At 38.7% G+C, this 16,971-nt stretch overlaps 1 protein-coding gene across 2 annotated transcripts in view; it reads right to left on the bottom strand.

The window, feature by feature from the left end:
* ANKMY2 (ankyrin repeat and MYND domain containing 2) overlaps positions 2,352 to 16,971 on the bottom strand; it is a 38,469-nt gene continuing 23,849 nt past the window's right edge. Inside the window, exons 6-10 of one of the 2 annotated variants that reach the window (XM_018047354.1) lie at positions 11,790 to 12,004; positions 10,819 to 10,927; positions 7,046 to 7,174; positions 4,976 to 5,105; positions 2,352 to 3,558 (exon numbers count right to left, since the gene is read on the bottom strand). In XM_018047354.1, coding sequence (XP_017902843.1) covers positions 3,371 to 3,558; positions 4,976 to 5,105; positions 7,046 to 7,174; positions 10,819 to 10,927; positions 11,790 to 12,004 — 771 coding nt within the window. In that variant the 3' untranslated portion in view covers positions 2,352 to 3,370. Of the gene's footprint in view, positions 3,559 to 4,975; positions 5,106 to 7,045; positions 7,175 to 10,791; positions 10,928 to 11,789; positions 12,005 to 16,971 lie in introns of both variants that reach the window. The other variant, XM_005678993.3, reaches the window with a different exon arrangement.

The following is a 16,971-nucleotide window of genomic DNA, read 5'->3' as shown; positions in this document are numbered from 1 at the left end:
GGACTGCAGCCCACCAGGCTCCTCCATCCATGGGATTTTCCAGGCAAGAGTACTGGAGTGGGGTGCCGTTGAAGAGATGCAAAAACAACCTGTAGTGGTAGCACTGCAATCCAAAACTTGACCTGCCTTTGTACTTTTTCTAAGAGTATATAATCTCAAAACTTTTATGTGCCTTCGTTTTCCTTTTAATTATATTTATAGACATTTAACTTTTGAAATTTGATTCCACTAAGTTTTTCAAGGAGGTCTTAATAGTTCTTTGCTTTTGATTTATAGAAAGCCAAATGAGAAATTTGCTCATGTAACCAAACGAAGCAAACCCAGTGTGGACCATGTCAGAGCCCAGTGAATTCGACACCCTTCCCTCCTGTATCCCTCCCTTATCTGTATCTACTCAGTGGCTGCATTCTCCTAGGTACCTCTACATGTCAGCTTCTGAACTGAATCCCTATAATTTATGATCATCCCAAGGGAGAAACAAACAAAAATCCTCCCTCTTTGGCTTCAGGAAGGTAAAATCTCTGAGAGGTACTCTGATGGGCCTTGTTATGGCCAAGGAAACAGGTCACTACTGATTGTTATAAAACTGGGAGACCAGGAAGACATCTATCTCCCACTCAAGAAGGGAAGTGATTTGTTTCAGAAGCAGGGGAGACGGTCCTGAGAAGATAAAAACACTGCAGAACTACTTCAAGTATTTCTGTTGTTTAATATCCAATAATATTAAAACTCGAGTAAACTCACAAACATGACGGATGCCTAAAAGCAGTCATCTTTTTAAGGGCCAAGGGGTCACCCACCACATCCTATGAAATAATGGCTTGTCTACAGAGCTCTATTATCTCATGTCTGCAGAGAAACTACAGCAATGGTAACATATAAAGAGTATACAATGTTGTAGTCAAACTTGCAGACCTCGCTGAGTTCCAACTCTGTACTTTTGGATGACTGAGTGGGCCTTTTTAGACTTTAACTTCCTTATCTGTGCTGTGAGTGGATAAAAATAAAGCCTAATTCATGGGGTTGTTGTGAATATTAAACTAAATAACTTCAGAGATGCAGTAGCTTTCAGTGTTAGCTATCATTATTACCTAGTTGGTAAAGAATCTGCCTGCAAAGCCGGAGACCCGGGTTTGATCCCAGGGTTGGGAAGATCCCCAGGAGAAGGAAACGGCAACTCACTCCAGTATTCTTGCCTGCGAAATCCCAAGGACAGAGAAACCTGGCAGGCTCCAGTCCCTTGGGTTGCAAGAGTCAGACACGATTTAGCAACTAAGCCACTACTGGGTCAAAAAGCACAATCCAAGTTTTGAATAAACCTATTGGCTAATTTAATATTCTATTCTATCAGCTCTGAGTACAAGACATTACAATAGTAAGACTATTCTAATCCTTTAGGTCCTGTTTTTGAGAAAAGTTTCTGGATGGCATATTGAAAATAATTCAAGATGGTAAAATAAAAAAAAGGGTAGCTGGATGACCACCTGTTTTGATGCTGTTATAATAGATAACCATCTATTTTTTGGTTATTTATGACAAAGAGAGTACCATCAGAATCAACCTCATTTTTCTTAAATTCCATTTTCTAACGAACCCTTCCCTGAAATATATCTACAGAACTTTTGATACTGACATGGCTTACATCTGAAGTCCTCTCTGTCCAACTGGAAAGTTACTATTAATGCCAGCTGTAGCTGTGCTGGAGTTCTGACTCATATTAGCATTCATTTCAATAAAGAGAAAATCACCTCTACGTTGCCACATCTTGATTCTCCCGCTCCCTTCGGCTTTTTCATAACCTTTCCTGCTATCCAAAAACAGGGACCATGATGATACCACACACTCGAAAAATAATTAAAATCAGGGAACTTGGGTTAAAAATTCACTTGTGGAAGAGGAAGGCCTAAGAGGACCATTTTTCCAGTCAAAGATAAACGTTTATCAGTGTGTGCAGATTGAGGGATTTCAATGAGAGAAAGGGGGCTTGTCATGATTCACAAGGGGAGGAAAAATCTGCCTGTTGAATTCCTACCCACTTAACCCTAAACAGTGATTTACTTACAAGAAGTCTTCCTACAGCAGCATAATACAGGGTGTACAGAAGATGTACGTGTTGGGGCTGGGAGAAAAGTAACTGAGCGTAAGGAAGAGAAAAAGCAGCAAGACAGAAGAATCTGATCAGTGAAGTGAGGTGAGAATTCTTGTCATTCTGATTTACAATTGTAAATATTAAAATAATTATTACTGTGTTCTCCAGCATTTGCTGTTTCCTAAAATGTTTTAAGTTCTCTAATATTTCTTTACCATTTGCCACCCCCTAACTAGCAATAAACTATGAAAAAAGATTTAAATTGGCTCTATTAGTAGGCACAATTTATTTTACAATCAACACACAGGAACTTTGAAACACAGCACTATCTTCAAATCTCACTCTAGGTCGATTTAAATACTCAGACACTAAAAACTGATGCCAGCACAGCCTATAAATGACAGTTAGAAATCAGACAAGTTATATAATCAGACAAATCTTTCATGGACAAGAAGAACCCCGTGAAAAGCTTACAGGAAGGTCACAGCCTTTCAAGTGGAAAACGGCACATGAGTCAGTTTTATAGTAACTGTGGACACAGTATGTTTAGTCTTTGTTTAATCAACAATTTCATCAAACATATTTTTTTAATGCACATGCTGAGATAACTGTGGCTATACCTCAGTTCCTCCTGGGGGATCTGACATTTCTGAAGGTACAAATACTGTAGATAAAATGTCACTGCAGGAACTACATAAAGTTCAGTCTGCTCAGGATAAATTCTATAGAAAACTACAATTAGCTGAACTATGTCAGAGCTCCTTTAAGATGTAGCTTTTCTTCATTTTATTGCATCTTAATAAGTAGCACTTTACCATAAATGCTATTTATATAAAGTATTTTATTTACATATAAGTTATGATTCTAACTACCCATCTCTATGGCTATAAAATTTTTCTTTTCCTGAAAATCTCCTCTCTCCTACAACTGTTCTGCTTGCCTCTTTGTTCCCAAGAACATATATTTCTTTTTTAAAAGGAAATTTATTTTCCTTTGAGAACAACTGCTGGGAAGCCTGCCTCAGAAAGGGAATAAAAATGTTTCTCCTGCATTTCGAAAAAACGTCTTTTTCTCCAGGAATATCTGTCCTATTATACAACAGAATCAGTATGAAGTCAGGGCGTGGTGGACAGGGTCTTGCTGGAAAGCACATATTCTGTGAAATGTGGAATCCCGCCACAGTGCCAGGCAGGTGTGGAGCCAAGCAGGACGCAATCATGTGAGTTCCCAGCTACCTGCCAGGTGAAGACTGCCTGCACTTGCTCAGACACTCTCTGGCCCTTACTCCTCAGACACCTGCAGACCTACAGCAGCCTCCTGTGAGCCTTCCAGCCCAGCATCACTCTGCAGAGATTCTTTCTCGCCTTCCTCAGAATCCTTAGGATTGTCATTCTCTTGGCAGATTCTCGTTTCAGCCTCCTCCGGCCGCTCTTCACCAACACAATTAGAATTGACGTCAAGTTTGCTATCTGATAAAAAAAAAAAGAAGAAAAAAAAGTCATCTGGCTCTTACCATGTGCCAGACACTGTTCTAAGGGCTTCTGTGTATTAAATCATTTAATCCTCATAACAACCACAAGGGGGAGTTTTCTATTAGCATTGTTCTTTTACAAATGGGGAAACGGAGAAGACAGGGGGTTTGTTAACCTGCTCATCGTGGCACAGCCAGTGAAAATAAGAGAACTGGCATTCGAACTCAGGCCTCGAAATCAGGATTGCAGACAGGCAAAATCCACATTTGAATACGGCTTTGCCATGAGTTAGCTTGACATGCTTGGTCAGGTAAATGCCTATCCAAGGCTGTCTCCTTATAAAGCGGGGGACAATAAAGCCTACTGCACATTTGTGGAGAATGAAGGAGTAGAATCGTGTGCGGGATGGACTGATGTCTACCAACCAGGAGTTCTCATCCACTGACAACCCTCCCATGTGGCTTCTTGAGTATGTGACCAGCCGTTATATACCACTTTCAACACACAGGATATAAAGGTTTGGTCCAGCAAACAGAAGAAAGCAAGACAGCCAGAAAGCCTGACTGTTCTATTAATAATCTATTTATACCAGTTTATTTGGTATGAATGCAGGTTTGTACAAATCATCCATTTCCATTAATAGGTTTCTCCACCAGGTGGCAAAGGGACATGGTCCTTTGAGGAATAGAGATGAGCATGCTTAGTGTCAGAATCACCCAGGTAACCTTTTGGCAACCTATCACTTCCCAGAATGTGTGATACATATCGTATATCCTCTGGGGTGGGACGTAAGAGTGTGGGCGGTTCTCTGCTCCAATATGTGAATCATTGCCGAAGCAACTCACTGTTTCTGATGAAAATGAGTCATACACTTTATGAGGAAAGGAGAGGAAAAATCATATGGAACTCACTGCCCTCACACTTGTGGAAAGTTATGCTGTGCAAGTTAACTTGCAATTGATAAATTTATTCCATAATTTTACCTGCAGTTTCATAATTAAGAAATTTAAAGGCTTCCAATCTTAAAATCTTCAGGTAGCCATTAGGGGAAATTTAATTATTTCCTTATTCAAAGACCTTAAAATCCTTTGTGAGCAAAATATAAGTAAACTATTCATTAAGAGTCAGATGGCTCCAGAGCAGTCTCATGAATCACAAAGTAGAAAGGGGAATAAACACCATTCCTCAGAATTTTATGGTTTTCATTTTCTAGTGCTATCTAGGCTGACTATAGTCTGTACCTTATCCCAGAGACTCAAAAGAAGGATATATTTACGTGTGATCCTGATGTCGGTTAACCCCAGTCTTCCTTGGTTTCCTGAGAAGACGCAGTTCCTGCGTGTCCTGTGTTAATATAATTGATCCTTCCTCTTCCTACTGACAAGTATTACGGTCCCAGTTTTTATACACTTACTGTTCTCCTCTTCACTCTTTGCCTTGGCAGCCTCCAACTGTTGCTTCTCATAAATGTCCTTGAGATTCTTACAGATTTTCTTATGTGCAAACCAGTGTGTTTTCTGGCAGGTCTGATCACAATATATTACCTGAAGGCAATTGTAGGTTTATTTTCAAGAGGTGTAGTCACATGATTTTTCAATTACAACATTAAATCAAGTACTGTGCTGTAAAAATATTAACTTTTCTAGGTGTCCCTGGTAGCTCAGATGGTAAAGAATCGCCTGCAATGTAGGAAACCCGGGACTAACACCGGGTTGGGAAGACCCCATGGAGAAGGAAATGGCAACCCACTCCAGTATTCTTGCCTGGAGAATGCCATGGACAGAGGAGCCTGGTGGGATATAGTCCATGGGCTCATAAAGCATCGGACATGACTAAGTGACTAACTCCCAGTGTGCTTTATTTTAAAACCATGATGTATGAATGTGTATTGTTTATCTTTGCAATTTTTAGCTTACATTTTCTAACAACAATGAATATATAACACATGGTCTACCAAAGACTCTAACATATGATTTATTTAAGAGACTTCTGTGCGCCCGAATTGATATGGTACAAGGACAAAAAAAATACAATTGTTGTCCCAGAGGAAGCTAGAGCAGGATGGGATAGCATAGATGGAGGCTAATAATTAACAACATGATTTATATCCTAGAACAGGACGTAACAGCAATGGGAACACAGAGGAAGCAGTGACTCACTCTAAATAGAGGGAGTCAGTAGACAGAGAAACAGGAAAGAAGCACTCCAAGTAGATGGAATATCTTGTACAAAAATGCAGGAATAGGAAAGTGAATGCTGTGTTTAGGACAGCAATACATTTGTGTAAATAGAGCTTAGATTTTTGTAAAATTATATGCCACGCACTGGGCTGGGCTGTTATACATAGAAGGTATTACAGACTATATTACTGGCCCCAATTCTTCATTCTTTCCTGCACCCATACATTTTCCCATGTGACTTCAAAGTTCTTTTCTCTGAAGGGGAGGAGAATTAACTTTAAATGTAGCCATGCAACTTGTTTTGGCCAGAGGAATGAGACAGCATGGCAATTTCAAGGCTGGACCTCAAAAGACCTTGTATGTTTCTACTTGCCTACTTACAGCTCTACCATCACCATGAGGACATGTTCACCCTGGCCTGCTGGTCCAAGGAGGATGAGAAATACATGGAACAGATGTGACCCAGCCAACCACAAACATGAGGGAGAAAAAAGACTTGCTTTAAGTAATGAATTTCGGAGTGTTTTTATATGTGGCCATACTTAATCATTGTAGATGGTCTCATTTAGTTCTCACAACTCTAGCCCCATTGCACACATAAGGAAACTGAGGCTCAGAGAAGTAAGTCATTAAAGGTAACGAAACTGGAGAAGAAGTTTCTAGCAGAACATGACGGGTTACAGAAGAATGTGCTAAAGAATTTCAACCTTAAAAACAACAGGAAATTAACATGATCTATAGGGTAAAGTGAATGTCCAGATGCATGCATGTGGGTAGCATCTGTATGTGAGAAGAACCCATTCAGATATGCTCTTTATAAAGATAATTCTGGCAGAAGTTGGTAGCAGTACAGAGCTTAAAGACTGGTGGCAGTGAGAAGGGAGTGAGAGCTTTACGAGGAAGAGCTGATGAAGAGAGAGCAGTTGAAGCCAGCATTGGAAGATGTAAGACTGCATATTTATGAATTGTTGTAGGTTCTCACATATGCCCCAGTCTCAGTCCCCTGTGAGTAAGCTTTCTCTTGTTTTCTCATAACCATTCATTCATTCACACTCTCTTTTTTGGGTGTGGTCAGCATAGACACTGGGCAACATGTGAGCTGGACAGAAGAGGGAACAGAACTACATGTATCCTATAGTTCTTTTTCAAAATTATTTTAAAATATTAGATTCAATACTTCATATCTAATATATTAGAATTTATTAGAAAAAATGCCAACTCTTACATTTATAGAATATGAAAACTTAATTACCAACTTCGATGAAATCTAAACCAGACGTCAATGAACTTAACTTCATTCTTACCATTTTGCACACTGAGCATCTTTTACTTGCTCCTTTTTCTCCACAGGTAGTGCAAAATTCAACATCCACAAAACCCACCTGACCAGTGATGGCTTGGGTAAGCACAGAGAATGCAGTGGGATCAGAACCCTAGAGGAAGAAAGAAGAGGAGAAAAAAAAAAAACTCTGAAATCACCATGGACAGAGGAGACACTTCCAGAAAAAGAGACAAAATGATTAAGGCGAGAGAGAGCCTGCACAGACTTTAGGACACCTTTCTGAGCATCTTTTTCTGCACCAAGTACATGGCAGGTAAGTCATGGATCCAGATGTTCAGAAAGAAAAAATCTGGCTCTATTCTAGAATAAATGTATTTTTCAACTGGGATTATTCAGTAAGCATACAAAGATTTCAGATATAGGACAGTGAACTCAGAGTGGAGTTTCCTTCTGAGAATTAAGACAATATATAATACATATTCTGAGGGACAATTTATAGGATACATCACAAATGTTTATCATAATTCTTAAAAGTTTAATGCAACTTAAGTGTTTTAAAGAACTTGTCTATTAAAAACTATTTACTTGATGTAGATCCACAATTCTAATAGATAAAAATTATCACTGTTATCACTGAAATGCTCTAAACTCTTAAGATTAAAGAGCTATACATGTGGTTGCATTAGGTTATTAAGAAAAACCAAAAATATGAAAATTATACAGTTATTGAAAATCAGAATGGCTTGCTAAAGAGGATTTATGAAATTTCTTAACAGAGGAAATTATAACGGCAAATATTTATCTGCCTGGGGTAATGCTATTAAGACCTATTTAAATATTTATCTGCCTGGGATAATACTATTAAGATCTACTTAGAGCAATTACAGGGTATGGAGCTATCATACCTATTCACAACAGTTCTTATTTCTGAGTTTTTCAAATTTGCTTCTTTATTCTTAACTAAAAATGTGGAAATTTTCATAGTTTACATTTTTATTTTTATTTGCTTTTCCTTTCTAAGAATATTTACTTTACCAGTTATACATAACAAATAACCACCTTGGAACACTGTTTTACACTGCACTCATTTCAAAACCACTTTACTCCTCCTGAAAACAAATAATTACTAAGTTTCTTTTTAGTTCAAGAGTTAAGAATTCTCTTTTGGAATGAAGATAATATAACAGTGAGAAAAAAGAGCTAAAATAAAACCTCAGATACTAGTTATAAGTTAATAATTTCATCAGGAATGAATGTCTATGGCAGTTGTGCTGAAGAGAGGGTGTGCATCAGACAGCTTGTTGAAAATTGCCACAACTACACAGATGCCCTTGCAGCAATGAAAACCCAGTGCAGCCAAAAATTAAAAATAAATAAATAAAAATTCAGGGGGAAAAAAATCATGACTGAGACATGTTCAAAATCTTCCCCAAGATGGGACTTTTGTAGGAGTCACAAAACAATGATATTCTCACAAATATACCAGAAGTAAAACTGAAATATTTTTTGCTAGAAATATGGCTATTAATGTGAACTATTGCCTCAGAAAAAAACTGATGGTACAGCAGAGCAACCATGTGAAATCTTTCTTGTCACAGTTGAGTGATAAGAATTCTTTCTTACTATAAAAAACCTTGTCATCTACTTTGTTAAATATGTATCCTATAAAATCAGAGACCTTAGCTAGCCTTCCAGAAGTTAAAATATACACCTTCAAATGATAAAGCAAAATATCTTTAACAGTGTCATGTTACAATGCTTGAGCAGCATCTCTTCAACACAGCTATGCTTCACACCTCCTGCTGAACTCTGTGACAGGCAGACGCCAGAGTTCACGACAGGCAGAGGTTTGGGCTCAGGCACTAACACTGTCAGGAAATACCACAGGTGATCTTCATGGCAGCCGGCCGTGAGAACCACCATGTCATGGGACAAGGTTAATACTGCTTCAGAGGCTTCTGAACTTACAGAATACTGGAATCTGTCAGGCAGCCAACAGTGGCTATCTGGGACAACGCACAACCACAAGCACTGCAGATCAAGTCTTCAAGACAGCAGAAGTTTTTAAAGAGAGAAATGTTTCTAAAATGCATTAAATAAATATTATCTTGATTACTGATGACTCAGATCACTAGGATAAACATCAGTCAAACACCATACTAACTACACTGTTCTATGATATAGGGCTAAGATGGATTGTTGAGTCCTACACTGACCTGCTTTGACTTTTTAAAAAGTACTCCGACCTGCTATTTTTAGTTTTTCTGTTTTCTCCCTTAAAGGTACAATGTCAGCTACACTTATTAGTGCTGGATATCGCTCAGCAGCCACTGTTAATTGCTTCTCTGATAAGCTTATGCTTTCCAGCTCTAGACCAATTTTATTTTCTTGCCTGCCTAGGACGGGAATATGAGTTTGGAGGAAGAGCATTAGATGCCTTGCAACGGTGAGGTTATTAGCATATGCATGATAATCCACGGCTAAAGAATTCTGGGTGAGAAAATGGGAAAGGATTTGGGTCCCTAGTTCACTGTACCAGACTGGGTCTGCCTACCCCTGGGCACATATTTAATATGTGAATTAAGTAAGCTCTGATCTATTTAATTCATAGTTGGCTGGAGTATGATATGCACAGCCAAAACACATTCATAATTGATAAGCTACCCTCATAATACGCTAACTTTAAACTTCCAAAAACTTAAACACCAAATAGCCAAGTGTATTAAAGAGCAAGCGGAAAGAATCTCTATGTGAAATCATGGCGAACTCTCAGGAATAAATCAATGCATGAACATCATGAAATCATCTTGTCTTCTTAGGCCTTTCTTCTTTAATGGTTCTGATTGGATGAAATTTTAATATATAAAAGGAGCACCTGGAACTCATTTTTAGTCCTGATTTTTTCAGGCTGAGAATGATACAACAGCCTAGCGAAGGCAGAGAAGAACCGACATTGCCAGAGGGAGGGAGGAAGGCATGGATGGTAACAGTGTCAGGACCAGTTTCTTGCCTAATACACAAAGGCTGATAAGGGATTTCACTGAAATGTGTAAAAGCATAACTGGTATAGATAAGGTGATCTGAAAGCTATCCAAAATAGGGAAGGCAGGGAGTGTCTTTAATACCACTTAAATAAATACATGACGAAAGTTAAGTAAAGAACAGATAATAAAGTTCAAATTTACTTCCCATAACTGTTAAGTATAAATAGACTTTTTTTAATGTGTGGAAAATTTATAAAATCAGAGGCATTAAGGGAGGATCTAGGAAGCGGGACATACTTTAAGACTGTTTAGCAGGATACACAATGCGCTTTCCCATAACTCATCCCCTCCCATCCCCCCAACAGGAAACCATCAAAGTAGACATTCAATTCCTACTTCCATCTAGTACGGGATTTTACGCTAGTTTTTCACAAGCTACATTTGAGAACAAACGTGGGTCTGTATTACGTACTGAGGTTTCACCGAGTCATTAAAAACGTAAATATCCACTGTAACTATAATATCTATATTCTGATCTAAGGAAATACTGTGCATTAAACCATGAGCTATATAAATGAAAGAAGAGGTCTGACGGGGAAAATGCATAAACAGAAACAATGTTAGCAGGCAAATCTGTCTCCATGTTTGTTTCTGAAATTTTCCTTAAGATAATTATGCCTTCATTAGGTAACTAAATAATGCTGAGGAGAACATGCCTCTAATTGTATAAAACATGGCAATTAGGTTTTATTGACGGAGTCAACCTAGTTAGGAAGAGCCTTACGACTTCGACAGGAGCAATGCTTCGCACCAGCTGCTGGAGGAGAGTAGCTTCACAATAAGGGAATTTTCTGATGCTTTCTCGAATGATCTTTTCTTGATATACTGGAAAGCCATCAGACGCTCGGCCTTTTAACAAGCTGAAAGACAGTTTGAAAAGAGTAACTGGAATTGAATTGCCAAGCATTTCCTCCCAGCTGAACACATGAACTTCGAGTAGTTCCTTCCTCGCTCCGTGGGCCTCCCTGGTAGCTCCAAGGGAAACAAATCTGCCTGCAGTACAGGAGACCGGGGTTTGATCCCTGGGTTGGGAAGATGCCCTGGAGGAGGGCAAGGCAGTATTCTTGTCTGGAGAATTCCATGGACAGAGGAGCCTGGCGGGCTACAGCCCATGGGGCTGCAGAGTCAGACATGACTGAGTGATCAACACTTTCACTTTTCTTTGCTGCTTACGATTTTCACTGTGTAGTCACCTCATGAGGATTGATTCAATTCAAATTGCTATTCCACCTGCCCATTAGGCCAGGTCTTATCAGGTTTAGGAGCCCAGGGATGTATTTTAAAAGGTGACCCCTGACGTAAAACACACTAGACATTTATCAGATTAGCTGGTTACTTATTACCATGGCAGTTATTTGAACAAAGAATGTAAACTCTGATTAAGTCACACCCTTCCAACTTAGTTCTCTTTTCTTAGTAAAATCATGAGAATCTGACCCCTGGACTTGGGCTACCTTCTAGCAGTAAGTATGATTTTACAAATGCTTTTTAACCTCTCCAAACTTCAGATTTCTCACCCATAATTTAGGATAGCAAAAATGCTGTAAATACTACAGAATGGAATAGTCAATCCAGGGCCCCTGGTTTCTGGCAGATTGAATGTGATCTCAACAATAACAGCTGTTGCTAAAATGTTTAATTTTTAAAGCCATAATGAGATTTCATATAATAAAACATTATCCATTTGAGTATATTTTATACATGACATGGTAAAAACTGTACCTTTTGATCAGAGTGTCCAATTTATTTTCTCTGTCCTTTAAGAAGTTAATACATTTCTGAAAGATACAGCTGATGTAATGCATTTTCATAGCCAGTACTTCATTCATGTCTCTTTGCTTCATACATTTCTCACAAATCAAATCCATCACCTTGTAGCATTTATTCAGAGCTGCTTCTTCTGCCAGCAGAGGATTCTCGTTTATAAGCATCACAATCTAGAAGAAACCCCAGTGAGCTTAGAAATTCCATAAGAGATTTTTCCATGCTCAATTTAGGCAGTCAGTTTTGATTACCAAATGAAGTCTTTCTCATGGTCACATATTTGCTATGTTAATTCAAATAAAAATACAACTTGCCACTGATCAAGTTGTGAAACTAACAACAGAAGGACACCATGAAATCTCTCGAACTCTGTATTTCAAAGTTATTGTGTTGTTTGCCATCCAGTTAAACTAAGTATTAGTTGGCCACTTGGAATCATGGTTTCTATATCTGTTAAAAGCTCTTTTACTCAAGATAAAAGTGTTAGTCATTCAGTTGTGTCCGACTCTTTGCAATCCCATGAACTGTAGCCCATCAGGCTCCTCTGCCCATGGGACTGTCTAGGCAAGTATTAGAGTGGGTAGCCATTCCCTTCTCCAGGGGATCTTCCTGACCAAGGGATTGAACCTGGATCTCCCATACTGCAGGCAGATTCTTTATCGCCTGAGCTAGGGAAGTTCTCTTACTAAAGATAAGCATGGCATATTTGCACACCCTTTATATACAGAAACGAATCACAGAGCAATCACTACTTTTAGCTAATAATACTGAGCATTAGGATTTCATGGCTAGGAAAACCACAATTCTCATTCATTCTTGTCAATTATAAGGAAATGAGGTTTTTATAGGCAGAAGTCTAAAAATAAAAGGTATATTGCTTGCTAACTACATTTCTCTGTGGAAATTTTCCTAATATGCTTCTAATCATTAATATGAATAGATGAAAGAGGAAAGCAAAACTAGATTTTTAAAAGGGGGTAAAGGAGAGTTATCCAGTATGATGTATTATGGGTCCTACACTTCCCAAATACACACAGATTAAGCCCAAATTCAGTGTAAGAAGGAGTATTTTCTTCTTTATTGATTGCATAGGACACCTGTACAAATCCGTATAACATAACAGTAATGTAAATATATGGGAAACAGAGGCACAACTGTGTTCTCAGAGCAGAAAGTCATTCGGTATTCGTTAACCTATGTGTCACAGTAAAATACCTATCCCAGGTAACTGAAACGTTAGGAAACAACAGATGGTGGATTTCATGAATCAGATCCTTTTCTTTAGACAAGGAGTAAGGTAACTGTTAACTCAAGGAAAACCCATGCCCAAGCCTCCTACGTGAAAATTTAACATAAACTAAATGTTCTTGTTAAATTAAAATAAGACTTTTACTTATTTCTGACCCTAGTGATAACACAGCCCAGTCTTTCACTTCAAATATAGCACTCAATAATAAACTAGACTGCATGAAATAAGTATAATCAGAATCCTTATTGATAAATTTGCTGACAACTTCCTCTACCATTATATAATTCAAAAGTTAATTTGTGGCAGAGAAGAAAAGAATCATTAATTATTTATATTTTTCCTATCAACTACCATCACTTGATGCCATTTGCTCAATATTTTGTATACATTATGAATCAAAACATAGGATCTAAACTTGGATGTGAGAATTCCTTAAAAAAAAAGCAAACACCCCAAATAGAACCCAGATTAATGATTTTTTTGTTTAAGACTTAGACTTTATTTACTTTATAATATATGTCAGTAAACCTCATGGACTGTAGCCTGCCAGGCTCCTCTGTCCATGGAATTCTCCAGGCAAAAATACTGCAGTGGGTTGCAATTCCCTTCTCCAGAGGATCTCTTGGACCCAGGGATTGAACCCAGTATATTCTTTACCAGCTGAGCCACCAGGGAAGTCCAAACACAATGAAAAATGATATATATCCACAGCTCAATGGTGAGCTCATGGAAGCATTTATCATAGCTGCACACAAAAGAAAGAATACTTGAATTAGTTTCCTTCCTTCAGTCTCTGAAGCATTATAAAAGGATACTTATTATAAATGGAAACATTATTATTAATAATTACTGAGGATGAATAAATAAATTCTGGGCTTAAAAATCATCAAAAAACAGGATCACTTGCACACATCTATCTTCTGATCACTTACAGACCCTGCTAAACTCTACTGTCATTCTTCCTTTTGCCTCTGTTTTTCTCCATTATAAACGTCTATATCTTGGCCATCAGCACAACTCCCTAAGTCCCTGTTGAAAACCCACATCCTTATTGCTATAGCAGCCACTTAACCTCCTCACAAATGTATCTGTGTTAGGTACACTGTGGCAAAAGCTGCACTGTTGGATCAAGTGTTGGATTGTGCTTATTTTTAAAGGTCTTTGATTTGACTGGTGGCTATTAGTCACTTTTTTTTATAATATGCCCTCTGAAGACCCATGTCAGCTTGAAAAGGGGTAAAGCAATGAAAATGGCCCATAACCAAAGCAACTGGGCAGCTTTTAACTAAAGTGTGGATAAAGAAAGGTTTTCAAGCAAATAGACTATATCTACCAAAGGCAAGGTCTGGTCTGAAAGAAGGTACTATAATCATAGTGTAGTCTCTCATAAAACCAAATGCTCTAAAAAATAAAATGTAGGCTATTTTAGTTTATAATTTGTCTGTATAAATATACCCTTAATCTAACTTATGCAAAATATGTGCCTTTAAAGATAATTGCAGGTACAGTAATTCTTGGGATATTTAACCCTGAGAGACTAGGTTCTGTGTAAACAACAGAAATTACTCTACAGACCCAATTGTCACAATAACTGAAATTACTGTAATCTCAAAGGGTGAAAACAGACATAAGACACAGTGAATCAGAAACATACAGAAAACATCTTTAAATCAATCAAACCCAAAATATCCTGTATTGTGGTGGTCCCCAACCGTTTTTGGCACCAGGGACTGGTTTTGTGCGACAATTTTTCCATGGAGGAGAAGGGGATTGGGGAGGAGATAGTTTCAGGGTGATTCAAGTGCATTACCCTTATTGTGTACTTTATTTCCATTATTATTACATTAGCTCTACCTCAGATTACCAGGCATTAGATCCCAGATGTTGAGGACCCCTGAGTCATGCTCAGCCTGGAGGGGGAGTGATGAAGGCCTTATAAAACCACACAAGTTCTCTGCATTGAGAAATGCTGTATGCCTAGGGAAACTCCTGTCTTCCCACCCCAGCCCGCTCCACTCCTAATAGAAAGAGTACCACAGAGCCAATGTCATCATTTCCAAGAGTTCTGTCTTTCCTGCATGTGTTGGGAGGGAAAGAAAGACTAAAACAGAAGGGGCCAAGTATTTTTCTAACGGTTAAACTCTAAGTCCTATAAAATTTCCACTAGAAACACACACACCTATTCCGTGGCAGAATTTCTTTTTTGCCCAGCAAGGATCACAAGTGTTGCATCTAGTGGTTCTTTCAAAATGTCAAGTAAAACATTTGAGTTTTGAAAAATAAAAGCAGAATAGATTGCACTTGTCTGTTGTGTGGGAAAGGATCTGCTACTTTGCCATCTCTCTTGATGGCCCAGAACACTATTAATAACTTGGGGGAAGGGCCACATGAAAGGTATTTTTTTATTTGTGTGTCCCTCAAGCTTCAAAAGACCATATGCCATGGGATGCAGCAATAAAGTAGTAATATTACATATAATTTATAACTTATATCTCTAAGGGTGTGTTAGTCTTCAAAATAGTTACTTCATGAGAGCTGTACACTTACTCCAATGACGATCAGTATATTCCAGATTTTTCTTTTGTAACAGACTAAGGAAACCCATTTCAGTACATTATAATAACACCTTGTACTAAGGGGAAGCTTCAGTTTTTGACCCAACATGCATGTTGCTCAACAAAGAGTTCTCAGGACTTCCCTGGTGGTCCAGTGGCTAAGACTGCACTTCCAATGCAGAGGACTCGGGTTCAACCCCTAATCAGGGAACTAGATCCCACATGCTGCAACTAAGACCCAACACAGTCAAATAAATACATAAATATTAAAAAACAAACCAAAGAAACCCCCAAATCGCTCTGAGTTACTATCAGATTTATACATTATGAATGAAGGCATATGGCAGTCAATGAAGTCTGAAAAAGGTCAGTGCTGTTTCCTGAGATGACTCATGGAAACAATTATATTCATTTGGATTAATTTTCTAAAACATAATCATTTTATAAGCAAAAAGGTCATAAGTAAAGTATGAAGAAAATAGCAGTGGGAATAGTTCAGGATAATCCCTGAAGATTCCCAGGTATGCTATGCGAACTTCCAAGTTGGTTTACAAAGTTTGAAAATCTGTGTGATTTGACTATTTACTGGAAGAACTGCACTACTTAAATGCATCAGATACCTACTTGCATGAAAGAAATGTGTTCATGATTACATTTCCAAACACTGCCTGCAAGGATAATTATTGCACTGGATGCTGTTGCTCCCTCACTCAGATCCCCGTTACCAGGCCCATACACCAGGTTCCTGCGACTGGGACTTTTGGCTGCTATGGCTCAGAGCTGCCTCCTTCCTCGGGGAACTCCCTTCATCCAGAGAAAGCCACCTCACTTGGCACCATCTGGGCGGCTGTCCTTTCCCCCTGGAGACAGACTTCAAGCATGACATACTGATACAGGAAACCCTGGCTTCCTTGCCTCTCTGGAGCCACTAATAAACAGAGCTCACTGTGAGACGAAGTGGAAGCTAGGTTTTGGCTGAACCCACCTCTCTGCCTTGCTCTTCCTCTTGCTCTGGTCTGTGTCCCTCACTCTCTTGTAGGTTTCAGACAAGAGCACTACTTCACCGTATCAAGTGAATGGGAGAGCCTATCCCAAGTTTTACATCAACAAAAAGCAACCCAAGACAATTAGGACCCATATACTAAGAGCAGTTTAAATTCTAAAGCAATATATAAATGGGCTTCCCTGGTGGCTCAGATGGTAAAGAATTTGCCTGTAATGCAGGAGACTGTCCACTCCAGTATTCTTGTCTGGAAAGTTCCAATGGACAGAGGAGCCTGGTGGGCTGCAAGTCCATGTGGTCGCAAAGAGTCAGACAAAACTAAGCACGCACGCG

This window comes from Capra hircus, chromosome 4 (assembly GCF_001704415.2).
Source record: "Capra hircus breed San Clemente chromosome 4, ASM170441v1, whole genome shotgun sequence".
In the NCBI taxonomy this organism is placed as follows: Eukaryota; Metazoa; Chordata; class Mammalia; order Artiodactyla; family Bovidae; genus Capra; species Capra hircus.
The sequence above is the reverse complement of the archived record's forward strand: the minus strand, read 5'-3'. Positions and strand labels throughout refer to the sequence as shown.